Below are 18,265 nucleotides of genomic sequence, written 5' to 3'. Positions count from 1 at the left end.
TAAAACTACCTCCACTTGCCGATGAGATGATTTTGTACACAGAAAAGCCTAAGGAATCTACTAAAAAGTTTTTAGAGCTATTAAATGAGTTCAGCAGGGTTCAGGATACAATATCCATATATAAATATCAAGTATTTCTATACACCAACAATGAACAATCGGAAAACAAACTTAAGAAAATTCCGTTTATAAAACCATATCACTAAAACTAATAAATTACTTAGGTAAATAGGTACAAAAGTACTTAACGAAAAGTATAAAACTTATACTCTGAAAAAAAAAAGTACAAAACTTATACCCTGAAAATCACAAAACATTGCCAAAAAGAAATTAAAAGTCTTAAAAAAAAATCCCACATTCATGATTGAAAGGCTTAATATTAAGATAATACCCCCAAATGATCTACAAACTTAATGTAATCCCTATCAAAATCCCTGCTGCTGTTTTTGTAGAAATTGACAAGCTCAGCATAAAATTCATAGGAAGACCTAACAGATCCGAATGGCCACAACTAACTTGAAAAAGAAGACAAACTTGGAGGATTCATAATCCCCATTTCAAAACTTGCTACACTGCAGCAGCAATCAATGCACTGTTGTAGTGCCATAAGAAGTGACAAACAGGTCTACATGGAACAGAATCTTTGGTCCAGAAATAAACCTTTATATTCACCATCAATTGCTTTTTGACAATGGTACGAGGACAATTCAATGGGAAAAGAAGAGTCTTCTCAACAAACAGTGCTGGAGGGAATGGATATCCACAAGCAAAAACATGAAGTTGGACTCTTACCTCGCAACTTCTTATTATACACCAAAAACAACAATCAAAATGAACCAAAGATCTTAATATAAGGTCTAAAACTGTAAAACTCTTATAAAAATGTTTATAAAATTGTAAAGTATCCATGTGAAAAACCTGAATATGAGTATTCATAGTAGCATTCATAATATCCAAAAAGTGAAACCAATCCAAATGTTCATCTACTGATGAATGAATAAATGAAATGTAGTATATTCATACAATGGAATATTATTCAGCAATAAAAAAAATCAAGTGCTGAGATTACACTTGCAGTGTGGATGTACTTGGAAGACACTATGCTAAGAAGTCTGCCACAAAAGACCACATATTGTTTGACTCCTTTTATATGATATGCCCAGTATAGGCACATCTACAGAAACAGAAAGTAGATCAGTGTTGTCTAGAGCTGGGGAGTGTGGCAGGGGATGTTAGTGTTAATGGGAGTTACTGGGAACGGGTATAGGTTTCCTTTCGAAGGGACTAAAATATTCTAAAATTAGGTTGTCAAGACAGGTGCACAATCCTGTGAATACACTAAAAACATGTATACTTTAAGTAAGTACACTGTATGGTATAGAAAGTACATTGCAAGAAAGCTATTAAAAATTTAACTTTGAAGCATGATCCACTCTATGTAAATTCTCATGCTGGTAGAAAGGGAAATTCTCTGGGTTCTTATTTTGTATGTCGGTGTTACATTTTGGTAATTCTTGCAATACTTCAAATATTTTCTTTTTATTCAGGTAAAGGGCTATCAATTAGAACTCATCACAATTTATAAATTGGGCAGACTTAGATAGAAATTTTTACTTAGTACTTTATAAATCTAAAAGTTATGGGGACGCCTGGGTGGCTCAGTAGGCTAAGTGACTGGCTCTTAATTTGGTTCAGGTCATGATCTCACCATCCAGGAGTTCAAGCCCCAGGTTTAGGCTCTGTGCTGACAGTGAGGAGGGAGCGTGCTTCTGATACTCTGTCTTCCTCTCTCTCTGTACCCACCCACAAAATAAATAAACAAACATAAAAAAAAATCTAAAGGTTGAGAGAAAGGTATGCGCCATGAAGGAAAAAGCAGAACATAAATCTTTACAATAGAAAAGTAAAAGAGAAATCATCTTTTTATTATCTATGAACTTACAATTTTTTTAAACATTTATTTATTGTTGAGAGACAGAGACAGAGCATGAGCAGGGAAAGGCCAGAGACAGAGGAAGACACAAAATGTGAAGCAGATTCTAGGCTCTGAGCTGTCAGCATAGGGCCTGACGCAGGGCTCAAACCCACAAACCATGAGATTATGACCCAAGCCAAAGCTGGATGCTCAACCGACTGAGCCACCCCTCTATTACCTTCTTATAATTTGCTAAAATTTCTTTTTTTTATGTTTATTTCTGAGACAAGAGACAGAGCATGAGTGGGGGAGGGGCAGAGAGAGAGAGACAGAAACTGAAGTAGGCTCCAGGCTCTGAGCTGTTAGCACAGAGCGGGATACGAGACTTCAACCTACAAACTGTGAGATTATGACCTGAGCCAAACAAAGTCAGACGCTTATGACTGAGTCACCCAGGTGCCTTTACCTTCTTACAATTTGTTAAAAGCAGAGCTCAGCTGCCCTTTCATGTCAAATTTTAATCCTTCACCATTTCTTCGTATTTGTCTACTTACTAACTACTGCAGCTAAAATGTTTGGTATATTGTCATTAGCTTAATATACACCGCAATAATGAATAATAAGGGAAAGATACCAGAAAAAAACCCCAAGAAATTAATGAACTTGCAACTTCTATGTGACCATATAAGAATATCCATAGAACTAGCAAAGTATTAGGAGCTTACTACTGGAAAATTCAAAGTAAAGTCTGCTAAGTTATGAGCACTTCTGAATCCCTGCATACACATTGCAATAGAAATAATAATACAAATTCTGAGATTTCAAATAAAAAAATCTGGTGGTTCAACCAAGGAACAGGAATCAGTTAATCTAGTCATTTAAAATAATGAATCTATAAATGGGATAGGGAGATAAAAGTATAAACAATGTAACATTTTTGAGGCGCCTGGGTGGCTCAGTTGGTTAAGCTTCCAACTCTTGATTTTGGTCCAGGTCATGATCTCATGGCTTGAGAGATTGAGCCCTGCGTTGGCCTCTGCAGTGCAGAGCCTGCTTGAGATTCTACCTCGACCCCCACACCCCGCTTTCTCTGCTTCTTTCCTGCTCAAGCATGTGCACATTACTCTCTTTCAAAATATACATTTTAAGAAAAAAATGTAACTTTTCATTTTTCCTCCCTAGTTTACCAGACAAGTGCAAGCATAGCTCAGAGATACTGTGGGTTCAGTTCTAGGCTACAATAAAGTGAACAGAGCAATAAAATCAAATAATTTTTTTTCCCAGTGCATATAAAAGTTATATGTAAATACATAACATTATGTCTAAAAAGGTATACATACCTTAATTAAAAAAAACTTCATTACTAAAAATGCTAACCATCATTTGTGCTTTCAGCAAGTTGTAAAACCACTGACAATGGATCACCATAATAAATATAATGAAAAAGTTTGAAATATTACAAGAATTACCAAAAAAAACCCCTATGCCTTCTCAAGGAAGATGTCCCCCACATATTCAAGGTATATGTAAGACAAGTAAGGAGAGCCAAGAAGTAGAAGAGCATAAGGTAACATAAAGAACCATGAACAGCCAAAATTGGCTTGTATGAGACTGGGTTCTGGACTAAAGAGTCTGGTCCACGTACTGTTAAGACACTAAAAAACCCCCAAACTTTAACGTTAGAAAGATTATTCTGGTGGTGAAGGCTGTTTAGACGGGGAAGTCGGAGATGTACTTAGAGAGTTGTTCTAACTCTCAGTACTTAACCTCCATCTTTGGCCCTCTGTCTTATTCATGTTTGCTTGATGATCTCTCTGGTGGCTAAATGTTCAGGGCCTCTTGGAGATTAGTAAATAGTCCTTAGAAATGCCTGCCAAACCTGAGACGGGGAGGCTTGTTTTGGCCTCCCATGAATTTGTTAGAGAGAACACTGCCTTTCCCTTCCCTGATGCACAGGTGGTATCACGAGATCTAATTAAAGGTTAGCTGTTAATTAGGTGCATGCAAACAATCTGAGGTGCATGTGGACCCTGTGATCTCACTACAATGCCCTATTAGATGTCTATTCTATAAAATTTGAGGACGAAGGTCTAGACTTTGTAGAGAGTAACTATGTAGCTGCTGCTGTGGACTGTCCTCTGCCCAATCCCCCATGTCAGTAAGTTACTCTAAAAAAATTTTATGTAAACTGTGTGGAGTTGCCTGCTTTGTTCTCCCATTCCCAAAGTGCATTCTCAATTTGGGAATACTTTACCACCCCACTCCTCCACCTTCTAACACTCTCTTAAAAGTAATAAGGACATGAATCAAGGGGTTAGGGGCAAGAAAAACAAAGACAAGACAGAGAAAGGGCAAGGGAAAGGAAATGGTCAAGTTTAGGTGACTGGTAAAATATTTCTGAACATAATCAAGAAAATTATGAGAGGATTTGATTTGGGAATGAAATGGTGACTTGGAGATGGTACAATAAGGATGCAGGTAAAAATGTGTAACAGGCAGCTGCAAAATTATGACTGAGATTGAGAGATAGGAGTGCATGGCAAAAATGGGATTGAGAAGGTATGAGAGAGATCACAGTGAGAGGGATAGCTATGTTTGGGGGTTAGGAGGGAAAAGATGAACCAGTGAAGATAAACTTGAAATAATTAGACAACTATAGGAGTTGAACAAGGTGAATTGTAGGGTTACGGAAGCCAGGGTTAGAGAAGAGACAACAGTATTAAATTACGGGGACTACTACTCAGAATTTTTTTTTTTTTAGGGCAGTATAACTATTATATTGGATACTGTAATGGTGGATACATGTTACTCTACATTTGTCAAAATGCATACAATGTACAACATAGAGAGAATGAACTCTGAATGTAAACTATGGACTTCAGTTAGTAATAATATATCAATATTGTTTCATCAATTTTAACAAATGTGACCACAATGATAACCACAAAGAAAATTATGTGAAGGAGGAAAGGGAGTGTGCTGGAACTCTGTGCTTTGCAATCAATTATTTTGTAAATCTAACTGCTGTAATCTTTTAGATCTTTTAAATGCTTATTAAATTAACTAAATTTAGTTTATCAGATAAATCAAAGGGTCTGGTGAGGACTAAGAAAACTTTAGACTTGATGGTCAGGATACTAACCTTCAGAAGGATAGTTTCTGTAGAGCAGTGAGGTCTGAGAATACATGATGAGCAAGACAGCAAAAGAGATATGATTCCTGCCCTCAAGGACTTGACCATCTAGTACCAAAGATAAATTATCATGGGGAAAAGTTAGGATATGAGAACTCACAGATTATTCAGAGAGTTACACTTGTCTTAGAAAGAAGTAGTAAGAGTATTAAGAAATAATAACAATGGTAATAATAATATGGTATGATAAATGCTACAAAAAAGGAAGTGATACAAGGGTCTGTGAGAGCCCATGTAAGATCCAAACATAGACTAGGGAGAAAGGTAAAGAGTTGGAGTAATGTAGGAAAAGGATTTCAGAAAAAAATGATGTTTACACTGAGGCTAAAAAAATAGGAGCTATACTCAGAAAAATTTTATAAGGCTATTTCATAGTTAAAAAATAATAATACTAAGACAACATTTGATTCTAGAAGAAAAAGAACAACATAAAGCTTATAAAAAAGAAATAATAGACAAAAATTAATGAGTTAGAAAACAGAAAATAGGGATGACTGGTGGGCTCAGTCAGTTGTGTCCGACTCTTGATTTTGGCTCAGCTCACGACTTCACAGTTTGTGAGTTTCAGCCCCACATGCTTCTGACTATGTGGAGCCTGGCTGGGATTCTGTTTCTCCCCCTCTTTCTGCCCCTCTCCCATTTACTCTTTCTCAAAATAAATAAATAAACATTAAAAAAAAGGGCTCTCCCTTCTTAAAAAAAAAAGAACACACTAGAATATAATAAATGAGAAACTGTTTCCTTGGAAAGATTAAGTAGATTATTTGCATCAAGACAAGAAAGTCTATTGTAATTGTAGTACATAATTAATTACAACTCTAGTTTAAAAGTTATAAAATAAATGTTTAAAAATCATAAACATAATAATTTGGTTTTGGATACATAATATAAAGAATATATAAACTGTAGTAACATCAATACCCTAAAATGTGAGGAAAAAGTATATAAAGTTTCAGTACGCTTTCTATCAAGTGCTAATCAGCTTAAAATAAGATGCTATAAATATAACATATTTTATGTAAGCCTCATGATAACCACAAAGGAAAAACCTATAGTAGATACACAAAAAATTATGATAAAGCACTCAAACATACTATTATAAAAAGTCTTTAAATCACAAACGAAGGCACCAAGACAGAAAGCAAAAACCAAACTATCTGCAAAACAGAAAACAATGAAAAAATGGCATTAGTAAGTTTTTAACCTCTCAATAATTACTTTAAATGTAAATGAATTAAATTCACCAATCAAAAGACAGAATGCCCGAATGGATTAAAAGAGTGAGATTCAAATGACATGCTTCTTACAAGGGACTCATTTTAGCTTTAAGGATAACACAGAGAATGAGAATAAAGGGATGTAAAATAATATTTTAAGCAAACAGTAAAACGAAACAAAACAAAAAAGCAAAGGTTGCTATATTTATAGACTGTGAGTTAAAAATGGTTAAAAAAAAAAAAGATAAAGTCACTACTGTAAATTGGTCAATCCATCAAGACAACACAATTATAAATATATATGCACCCAACACTGAAGCACCTAAATATATAAAGCATATAGTAACAGTAAAGGGAAATAAACAGCAATACAGTAACAGCTGGAGACTTCAATAATTCTCTCTCAACAATGAACAGATCATCCACTCAGGAAATCAAGGAAGAAAGTACATCTGAACAATACTACAGACCAAATGTACTTAACAGATATATTCTGTCCAACAGCAGAATACAAATTCTTCTCAAGAGCACCTGAACATTTTCTAGGATAGAAACACACAAATTCTGGAAAATTCACAAATACATGGAAACTAAGTGACACACTCCTAAACAACCAATGGGTCAAAAAAGAAATCAACAGGGAAATTAAAAGTATCTTAAGAAAAACAAAAAACCCCAACAAATCATAATTTACAGAATGCAGCAAAAGTAGTTTCAAGAGGGAAGTTTATAGTGATATATGCACACATTAAGAAAAAAGAGAGGCTTTGTAATAAAGGCTGAAGTCTGGGATTGTGATACCTCTCTTTTGGTTTTCTTCTTCAATATTACTTTGGCTATTCAGGGTCTATTGTGGTTCTATACAAATTTTAGGATTGTTTGTTCTAGCTTTGAGAAGAATGCTGGTGCAATATTGATGGGAATTGCATTGAATGTGTAGACTGTATCAGTTCTATCAGACTCTGGTGGAATCTGTTGGGTTTTCCATGTAGAGTATCGTATCGTCTGCGAAATGTGAAAATTTGACTTCATCTTTGCCAATTCTGAAGCCTTTTATTTCATTTTGTTGTCTGATTGCTGACGCTAGGACTTCCAGCACTGTGTTAAACAACAGTGGTGAGACTAGACATCCCTGTTGTGTTCCTGATCTCAGAGGGAAAGCTCTGTTTTTCCCCACTGAGGGTGATATTATCTGTGGGCTTTTCATAAATGGCTTTTATGATGTTTAAATATGTTCCTTCTATCCTGACTTTCTCAGGATTTTTATTAAGAAAGGATTCTGCTGTAATCATCAAGAGAGTATGGTATTGGCACAAAAACAGACACATATACCAATGGAATAGAATAGAGAACCCAGCACAGGACCCAAAAATGTAGGCCAACTAATCTTTGACAAAGTAGGAAAGAGTATCCAATAGAAAAAAAGACATCCTGTTTAACAAATGGTGCTGGGAGAACTGGACAGCAACATGCAGAAGAATGAAACAAGACCGCTTTCTTACACCATACACAAAAATAAACTCAAAATGGATGAAGGGCCTGAATGTGAGACAGGAAACCATCAAAACCCTAGAGGAGAAAGCAGGAAACAAACTCTTTGACCTCAACCCCAGCAATTTCTTACTCAACAGATCTCCAAAGGCAAGGAAATCAAAAGCAAAAATGAACTACTGGGATTTCATCAAGATAAAAAGCTTCCGCACTGCAAAGGAAACAATCAATAAAACTACAAGGCAACCGATACAATGGGAAAAGATACCTACAAATCACATATTGGATAAAGGGCTAGTATCCAAAATCTTTAAGAAACTCACCAAACTCCACACCCAAAAAACAAATAATCCACTGAAAAAATGGGCAGAAGACATGAATAGGTACTTTTCCAAAGAAGAATTCCAGATGGCCACCAGACACATGAAATGATGCTCAACGTCACTCATCATCAGGGAGATACAAATCAAAAACCAGACTAAGATACCACCTCACACTGGTCAGAGTGGCCTAATGAACAAATCAGGAGACTATAGATGCTGGCAAGGATGTGGAGAAGCGGGCACTCTCTTACACTGTTGGTGGGAATGCAAACTCATGCAGCTGCTCTGGAAAACAGTGTGGAGGTTCCTCAAAAAAACTAACAATACAACTCCCCTATGACCCAGCAATAGCACTGCTAGGAATTTACTCATGGAATGCCGGAGTGCTGATTCATAGGGGCACATGTACCCCAATGTGTACAGTGGCACTTTCAATAGCCAAATCATGGAAAGAGTCTAAATGTCCATCAACTGACAAATGGATAAAGAAGATGTGGTTTATATATATTCAATGGAATACTACCTGGCAATGAGAAAGAATGAAATCTGTCCATTTGTAGCAACATGGCTGGAACTGGAGGGTATTATGCTAAGTGAAATAAATCAGTCAGAGAAAGACAGATACCATGTTTTCACTCATATGTGGATCTTGAGAAACTTAACAGAAGACCATAGGGGAGGGAAAGAGGAATAAAAGTTATAGAGAAGGAGGGAGGTAAACCATAAGAGACTCTCAAATACTGAGAACAAACTGAGGGTTGATGGAGGCTGGGGGAGTGGGGAAAGTGGGTGATGGGCATTGAGGAGGGCACTTGTTGAGGTGTTGTATGGAAACCAATCTGACAATAAATTATATTTTTAAAAAACCCAAAAAAACAAAAAAGAAAAAAGAGAGGTGCCTGGGTGGCTCAGTTAGTTGAGTGTCTTGATTTTGGCACAGGTCATGATTCTGGGGTCATGCGATTGAGCTCTGAGCCCCACATTGGTTCTGTGTGAAGCACAGATTCTGCTTAAGATATTTTATCTCCTCCCTCCCTCTCCCCCCCCCCACTTCCCCTCTCCATTTGTGCTCTTTCTCAAGGAAAGGAAAGGAAAGGAAAAGAGGGAAAGAGGGAAAGAAGAGGGAAAGAGAAAAAGAGGAGAGGAGAGGAGAGGAGAGGAGAGGAGAGGAGAGGAGAGGAGAAAGATCTCAAATAAATAACCTAACTTTACACCTAAAGTAGCGAGTAAAAGAATAAACCAAGCCAAAGTTAACAGAAGAAAGGGAACAATAAAAACTAGAGCAGAAATAAATGAAATAAAGAATAGAAAAATAGAAAAAAGAAACAAAAGCAAGAGCTGGCTCTTTAAAGATATGAACAAGATTAACAAACCTTTAGCTAAACTAATCACAAGAGAGGACATAAATGAATATTATAAACAAAAAGGAGATACTGCAAAAATGCAAATGATCATGAGAGATTATGATAAACAACTATATGCCAAACAATTGGACAACCTAAAAGAAATGGGTAAGTTCCTAGAAATGTACAACCTACCAAGACTTAATTATGAAAGAACAGAAAGTCTAAACAAGTAAGCAGATGGAAGCAGTAATCTAAAGCCTTCCAACAAAGAAAAGCCCAGTACCAGATGGTTTCATTGTGAATTCTACTCAACAATTAAAGAAGAAATAATATCAATCCTTCTCAAACTCTTTCAGAAAAGTGAAAAGAAGGGAATACTTCCAAATTCATTTTACCAGGAAAGCATTCCCTGATACCTAAGCTTGATAAGAATATTACAAGAAAAGAAAATTACAGGCCAACATCTCATGAGTTCAGATGCAGAAAGTCTCAACAAAATACTGGCAAACAGAATTCAACAGTACATTAAAAAATCATACAACCTAGTAAAGTAAGATTCATCCTTTGGATGCCAGGATGGTTCAAAACATGCAAATCAACAGATGTAATACATCATATTAACAGAATAAAAAATAATAATCACACAATCATCTCCAAATATGCAGCAAAAGAATTTGACGTAATTCAATATCCATGCATGACAAACACTCTCAACAAACTGGGCAGAGAAGGAATGCACCTCAACATAATTGAGGCCTTATCTGACAAGCTCACAGATACCATCTTTTCACATATGGTGAAAAACTGGAAGATTTTTTCCTAAGAATAGGAACAAGATGAGGGTGCCCACTCTCATCACTCCTATTCAATATAGTACTGGAAGTCCTCGTCAGAGCAATCAAGCAAGAAAAAGAAATAGAAGGCATCTGAATTGGAAAGAAAATAGTACAATTCTCTCTTTTTGTAGATTATATGATCTTATCTAAAGAAAATCCAAAACATTTCATCAGAAAACTGTTAGAACTAATAAACAAATTCAGTGAAGTTGTAGGATACAAAAACCAATCATTTTTCTATACACTAATATTGAATTATCTGCCAAAGAAATAAAGAAAATCTCATTTATAATAGTATCCAAAAATTACTTAGGAATAAATTTAACCAAGATGAAAGATGTTCACAATGTAAACTCTGAGACACTGATGAAAGATACTGAAGACACAAATGAAGAGAAAGATAAACTGGTTCATGGATTAGTATTAAAATATACATTTGATCCGAAGTAATCTATTGATTCATTGTAATCCATATCAAGATTCCAATGGCATTTTTCACAGAAACAGAAAAACTATACTAAAATTCACATGGAATCACAAAACACCCCAGAGAATCAAAACAATTCTGAGAAAGAATAACAAAGCTGAAGGCATCACACTTACTGATTTCAAATTATATTACAAAACTATAGTAATCAAAACTGTATTGGAATAAAAACAGACACAAAGATCAGTGGAACAGAACTGACAACCCAGAGATAAATTGATGCATAAATAGTCAACTAATATTTGACACGGGTGCCATGAATACTCAATGGAGTAAAGACAGTCTCTTCAATAAATGGTATGGAGAAAAATATTCATATGCAAAATAATGAACCTGGACTCCTACCTTATACCACTCACAAAAACTAACATGAATGGATTAAAGACTTAATGTTGTAAAGCTCCTAGAAGAAAAATAGAGAGTAAGCTCTTTGACATTGGTTTTGGCAGTGATTTTTTTAGATATGAAAGCACAAGCAACAAAGCCAAAACTGCAAACCAAAACCAACACAAACAAGTGGGGCTATGTTAAACTAAAAAGTTTCTGCATAGCAAAACACATGATAAACAAAATGAGAAGGGAATCTATGAAATGGAAGAAAATATTTACATATTATATATATTTGTATCTGATAATGGGTTAGTATCCCAAATATTAGGAACTCATGCAACTCAAGAGTAATAAAACAAATAATACAACTAAAGTGGGTAAAAAAAGAAAGGAGGGCCTAAAAAAATGGGAAAGACCCAAAGAGACATTTTTCAAAGGGGATATTAAAATAGCCAAAAGGTTCATGAAAAGGTGTCCAGCATCACTAACCAATGGGGTAGTGCATATCAAAACAAGAGGGAGATATCACCTCACAACTGTTAGAATATCTATTATCAAAAAGACAAGAGATAACATCGGTGAGGAGGTACAGAAGAGACAACCCTTGTATACTGTTGGTTGGAATATAAATTGATGCAGCCACTATGTAAAACAGTATGGAGGTTCCTCAAAACATTAAAAACAGAACTACTAGATAATCCAGCAATCCCACTTCTGGGTATATATCTAAAGGAAACAAAATTACTCTCTTGAAGAGGTATCTGCATCCCCAGCATTATATATAACAGCCAACACGGGAAAACAACCTGTCCATCAACAGATGAATGCATTAAGAAAATGTGGTATACGTGTACAGCTGACCCATGAACAACATGGGTTTGAAGTGTGTGGGCCCACTTATAAACAAAAATTTTTCAATACATACAGTGCAGTGCTATAAATGTATTTTCTCTTCTTATGATTTTCTCAGTAACATTTTCCCTATGGCTTACTTTAAGAATATGTAATACATACAACATATAACATATATGTCAATTGACTGTTCATGTTGTCAGTAAAGCTTCCGGTCAACTATAGGCTATTAGTAGTTAAGTTTTGGGGGAGTCAAAGCTGTATGCAGATATTCGACTGCATGAGGATAGGAGTGGGGAGAGTTGGTGCCCCTAACCCTTGTGTTCTTCAAGAGCCAACTATACAAAGGAATTCAGCCATAAAAAAAGAAGGAAAACCTGCCACTTGTGACAACTTAGATGAACCTTGAGGGCATTATGGTAAGTGAAAGAAGTCAGACAAAGAAAGACAAATACTGTATGTTCTCACTTATATGTGGAACCTGAAAATATCGAACGCATAGAGAACAGACTGGTTCCAGGGGTGGGGAGTGGGGAAATGGGCAAAACGGGTGAAGGTGGTCAAAGGGCATGAACTCCCAGTTATAAGATGAATAAATTCTGCGGAAGTAATTTATAGCATGCATACTATAGTTAACAGTTCTGTATTATATATTTAAAGGTTGCAAAGAGAGAAGGTTTTTAAAGTTTTCATTACAAAAAAAAATTGTTACTAAGTGAGGCAAAAATGTATTAACTAACCTTATTGTGCTAATCATTTTGCAACGTGTATATTTATAAATCATTATGTTTAAACCATAAACTACCAGAATGCTGAATGTCAATTCTATCTCAATGAAGAGGGGGAAACCTGTGAAGGGATAATATGGGAATGCATAAAAGAGAAAAAAGAAAAGAGCAAAAAAAAGTCCCACAAAACTAAAAGGAGAAAAGGCATAAACTAGAATGATGATACTATTACCTACCAGTGTACATTCTGAAAATCTCAATGAAAAGGACTTTTGTAAAAGCCAAAAAAATAAAAAACATTGAAAATGACCCAAGAGCTAAAAGAAAACCCAGAGACTAATAACAAGACAAATGGAAAGAATTAGAAATTTTACTAATTGTTCCAAATTTTCAAACAACAGATAATATTCATTTCATGAACCAAGCTACAACCTTAATTCTAAAAGCAAAATAAGAACAGAGAAAAATTTAAATATAGAGAAAGCTTAGAAATGGACTATAAACTAATCAAAATGAAAATCTAGTGTATTTAACACAACAGAAAGTCAAATGACCCAGAAGGGTTTATCCCAAGAATCCAAGAATTATTTAATATTATCAATCTAGTGGTTTAAAAGTATATCAATTAGTTAAGAAAGCAAAACTATACGAAAATTTGAATAGATGCTGAAAAAGATTCCAATAACAGGATGTCCACTCTTATAATAATAACTGAATGCTGTAGTGCAAGTTCTTGTCAATGGAATAAAACATGATATAAGCAAAAATAGGCCTAGTTCTTAGAAAAGAGATGATTTGTAGAATATTATATACCTAGACAGATCTTAAGACTGAGATAACTATAACATGTTTAAAATAAACAAGAGAATTCACTAAAAAACCTGGATAGCACAATATAATGGGAAATAAATTCTATTTAGAAATAACCCTAAAAGTAATGCCTGGGTCTCAGAATAAATGAAGAATATGCCATGATTATTAATGGAAAGACTGATGATTACAAATGTGCTTATTCTTTCTATATGAAAGTTTTATTGAAATCAAAGCAAAATATCAATGGGATTTTTTTTCTGTAAAAACAACAGCCTAATTCTAACATGTATCCAGAAGAATAAACAGGTGAAAACATCTAAGAAAAGAAGAATATGTATGAGTGGGGTGAGGTGAAGACTGGGCCTATCAGATATTAAAATTATAAAGCTATAATATTAAACACTAACATCTGCACAAAATTGCTAGATCCAAAGAAATAAACAGATAGCTTTGAATTAGACCTAGCTTACTATCTGATAAAGGAAACATCAAATAAATGGAAGGGTACAGATTATCAACAAATTTTTGAGAAAGACTATTCTCCAATATTCAGGCTAGTTCTAATTCTTACTGTATAAACTAAAATGTATTCCAGAATAAAGAATTAAATGTAAAATAATTACCACTCCAAGCAAGTAACTATGATTCTATAAGGAAATAAAATAGAAAATTTAATTGATTCCAAGACAGAATTAATTCTTGAAGCATATAATTTAAAAAATCCAAAGAAAAAAGACTGAGAGACATAATTACATACAAATGAAAAACCTGTATGTTAAACAATGTGAAATTGTTGAAAACTGAAAGCCAAACAACTAATTAGGAAAACTCCCACGAGTAAGTACAAAAGTTAATCCTTAGATACATACATATGTACAAGAGCTCTTACAAGTTAGAAAAATTCTGTTTTAAATAGAAAAAGGACACTAAAAGGGAATTTGAAAAGAGTAAAATTTGTTACAAATACCTGAAAAATAGATCTGCCTCTCAAGCTAGGAAAGATTTAGAAACGTGATTAACACCTTGGGTTGGCCAAGTGGAAGTTCTCTAGGTATTCTTACAGTGTTGAGTGCTGGTAGGAATGGAATTTAGTACTTAGTGAAAAGTAACTTTGCAATATGTATGATCTGAAATAAATTCTAATGCTTTGATGTAATAATTCTATTTCTAGACATCTATCCTAGGGCAAGATATTAAAAAACAACTTAAATGTCCAATAATCACAGAAGTTGGCACCATAAAAAATTTATTTTTTTAAAATATCAAAATGGCTGAAGAAAATGCTCACAATATGATAAAGTTCTTTTTAAAAAATGGTTTTTTATTTGAGAGGTTGGGGTAGGGGCAAAGGGTGAGAATCCCAAGCAGACTCCATGCTCAGTAAGGAGTTTGATGCAGGGCTTGATCTCACAACTATGGGATCATGAGCTGCACTGAAATCAAGAATCAGACACAACAGACAGAGCTACCCAGGCACCCCAATGATGAAGTCCTTTATACAAGGTTACTTACTATGTACATATATATTACAATGATTCCAGTTTTTGTAAAACAAACCAAAAAAATAGTGTATGTCTATCAAAAAGGAGACAGAAATTACATAAATGTTAAGAATAGTGTTATAAATACAGTAAAACCTTGGTTTGCGAGCATAATTCATTCTGGAAATTTGCTTGCAATCCAAACCATTTTGGATTTTGTATATCAAAGCCAACTTCAAGAACCACTGGCTCATTTTATCAAGTTAAAATTTACTGGAAATGTACGCTTGTCTTGTGGAACACTCACAGAACAAGTTACTTGTAATCCAAGGTTTTACTGGTAGATGGTTTATTTTTCTATTGTATATTTTCTATAGTAACCTGAGAAATTAAACATTATTTTTTAAAGATTATTCTAAAAAAAGCTAAGAATAAAAACCAAAGAAATAAGATCCTATTTTCTCATAAAGTTTGGTAGTAAAAGGCATACAAAAGGTAGACTAATGCTTCAAATGATAGTAATTGAGAATAGTTTTGTTCAAAGAAAGGTAACAAGTGTGCTGATGGTAAAAGGGTAAGTAGAAACAAGATAAAGATGGGATAACTTTTTGAAAATCCTAGAGCAATCAGAAAAGGTAGGAAGTAGACACACAGATGGAGGGGCGCCTGGGTGGCTCAGTAGGTTAAGTGCCAGACTTCAGCTCAGGTCATGATCTCATGGTTCATGGGTTGGAGCCCCACGTCAGGCTCTGTGCTGACAGCTCGGAGCCTGGAGCCTGCTTTGGTATCTGTGTCTCCATCTCTCTCTCTGCCCCTTCTCTGCTCGTGCGCTGTCTCTCTCTCTCTCAAAAAATAAACAAACATTAAAAAAAAAAAAAAGAAGTACAGATGGGGGGGAAAAAGGGCCTTTCTGAAACTGAAGGTGAGCAAGAAACGATGGCTCAATTTAGAAATTTTAAAGGGAGGGGCGCTTGGGTGGGTCAGTCAGTTAAGTGTCTGACTCTGGCTCAGGTCGTGATCTCAGGGTTGGTGGGTTTGAGCCCTGAGCTGTCAGCACAGAGCTTGGAGCCTGCTTCAGATTCTGTGTCTCCCTCTCTCTCTCTGCCTCTAAGCTGCTTGTGATCTCTCTCTCTCTCTTTCTCTCTTTCTCTCTCTCTCAAAAATAAATAGATAAAAAACCGAAATTTTAAAGAAAGGAAGTTGTAAGGCAGAGTTGTTTGATGTAGGAAAGGAATGAATTATTCTTTACTTTGCATTCCTATAGAATAATGATGGCATGTGGTTGGCTTTTTTGAAATTAGTTCCCCAACTGTCAGAATCACTGACAGTTTAAGTCACTGAATTTAATTAATGAGGTGTGACTAATGTGTGTTAAAATGTGAATGTGTGAAGGAAGAAGAAAAGGTTAGGAACTACTGTTCTACCAGACTTTTATATAAGAGGTCAAATATTTGAATTGAATCCTTAGTGAAGTTAGAGTGGAGATGACCACTTGACTATAATGAAGGCTTAAAAAGTAAAGTGATTTATAATAATTACTCTGAGAAACAAGTCAAGAAGTGACCAAGGGATAAGAAATTTGCTTAACAGTAGAGAAGGTATTGCTGAAGTTAAGGAGCATGAATCGACAGTAACTCTCTATATCACACTGGTTTGATTATTTTCTCTAGTAATATACTGCTACCTAGGAATAGAGAAAGTAGATGTTAAGAACGATTCTGGTCAGAAAATTGATTATAGCCATAAATATATTAATATATAGATTATCTATATATCGATATATAAAATTAAATGGAAGAGTGGTTTTCAAAATGCCAGAAATGGTGTTTTATAGTTGACAATGTGCAAATTCAGGGCAAATGAAATCAGAAGTCAGTGGCAGACTGACCATGGGAACATAAAAAAGCAAAAAACTGGAAACATAAAAGTACAAAACAGCAGTTGAGAAAGATGTGAGAGAGTGAGAAATGGATGTTAAGTAGGTTGTGGATTTGAGATCTCAGAAATACAGGCATTCTGAGTAATGGTAACATTCAATGCATCACTTTATTAATGTGTTTCTAGTTATACTGCCCCAAAGCACTTACCCATAAATTTTATTTTTTGAGTCTAGAGAAGAAAGTAGCACATATACATGTCAACCTTATAAGATTTCAGTTAACTAATATTCTGCAATTTCTAGTACTGGTTTCCCAGAAATCTTGTCCATATATATCCCATATGAATGAAGAACCTAATTACCATTAAAATAATGATATAACAAGGTTTTACACATCAAAACCCACATGTAAATGGGTACATATTCAAGAGCTTAATCAGCAATTAGATTTACAGCAATATAATAACCTATATCCATCTTTGTGCCATTAATATTTTTAGTACGTACTAGCTTGTATTTACCAGTCATTTCACTTGAAGGACCTCTAAGACTAATCAAAAAGGGTATACTTGGAAGGTCTAAATATGGGAAAACCAAAGGTTTCAATCAGATTTCTGCAATCAAAAGAATTCTGAAATCCATTAAAAAGGATAAACATTTCAAAGATACTAAATATTTTAATGTAGCCCTGTACTTATTTCAACAAGTTTATTATTGAAAGATATAAATAAATGTAGTTCTGCTCAAAAAGTCAGAAATCAACAATACAGTATTATTCACACATAAACAGAAATAGCTGACAGTTGCTATGTATAAATTTGAAAGTTCTCCAACAACTTACCACTGTCTTGAATCCAAGTTCCTAAGTTCTCTAAGTAGTTTCTCATTTTTCTTCAGGAGATGAAAGCTCCTCCTAAACAGAGAGATTTATAAACATTTTCATCACCTTTGCAGTGAACAACATGACAGTCCCGGAAATACTTTCCACTCTACTCATGCAACTCTTAAATACTTTTCTTGCCTTTCATACTTCTAACACAAAGGAGAACAGACCCTAAAAGAAATACAAAGAATATAGGTCATTATTTCTACCTAGGTCTTCACAGATTTCTGTTAATGGATCATTAGCTACTGGTTACTTCAATTTTTCCTTGCAGAAGCTTATGAAGCTCATATCCAGAAAAATGGATAAAACTATTTGTAGGTTACTTCTTAAGAGTTCCCTAAAAATATGTAAGAAAGTTGTTCCTAATGAAAAATAAAATATTCACAAAATCAAAATCATTACCAAGTAAGCATATGGATTACCAAGTAATCCAGATGGAATTTCCTTTGATTTCTTGTTTTACCTTATAGGTAGTTTTTACACTATGA

The 18,265-nt window shown here is 34.7% G+C and overlaps 1 protein-coding gene across 4 annotated transcripts in view; it reads right to left on the bottom strand.

Moving 5' to 3' along the window:
* The window catches only part of RALGAPA1 (Ral GTPase activating protein catalytic alpha subunit 1), a 262,207-nt gene that overhangs the window by 66,123 nt on the left and 177,819 nt on the right, over positions 1-18,265 (bottom strand). For all 4 annotated transcript variants that reach the window (XM_029952940.1, XM_029952941.1, XM_029952942.1 and 1 more), the window contains one exon: positions 17,733-17,804. In XM_029952940.1, coding sequence (XP_029808800.1) covers positions 17,733-17,804 — 72 coding nt within the window. The remainder of the gene's footprint in view (positions 1-17,732; positions 17,805-18,265) is intronic.

This window comes from Suricata suricatta, chromosome 9 (genome assembly GCF_006229205.1).
Source record: "Suricata suricatta isolate VVHF042 chromosome 9, meerkat_22Aug2017_6uvM2_HiC, whole genome shotgun sequence".
In the NCBI taxonomy this organism is placed as follows: Eukaryota; Metazoa; Chordata; class Mammalia; order Carnivora; family Herpestidae; genus Suricata; species Suricata suricatta.
The sequence above is the reverse complement of the archived record's forward strand: the minus strand, read 5'-3'. Positions and strand labels throughout refer to the sequence as shown.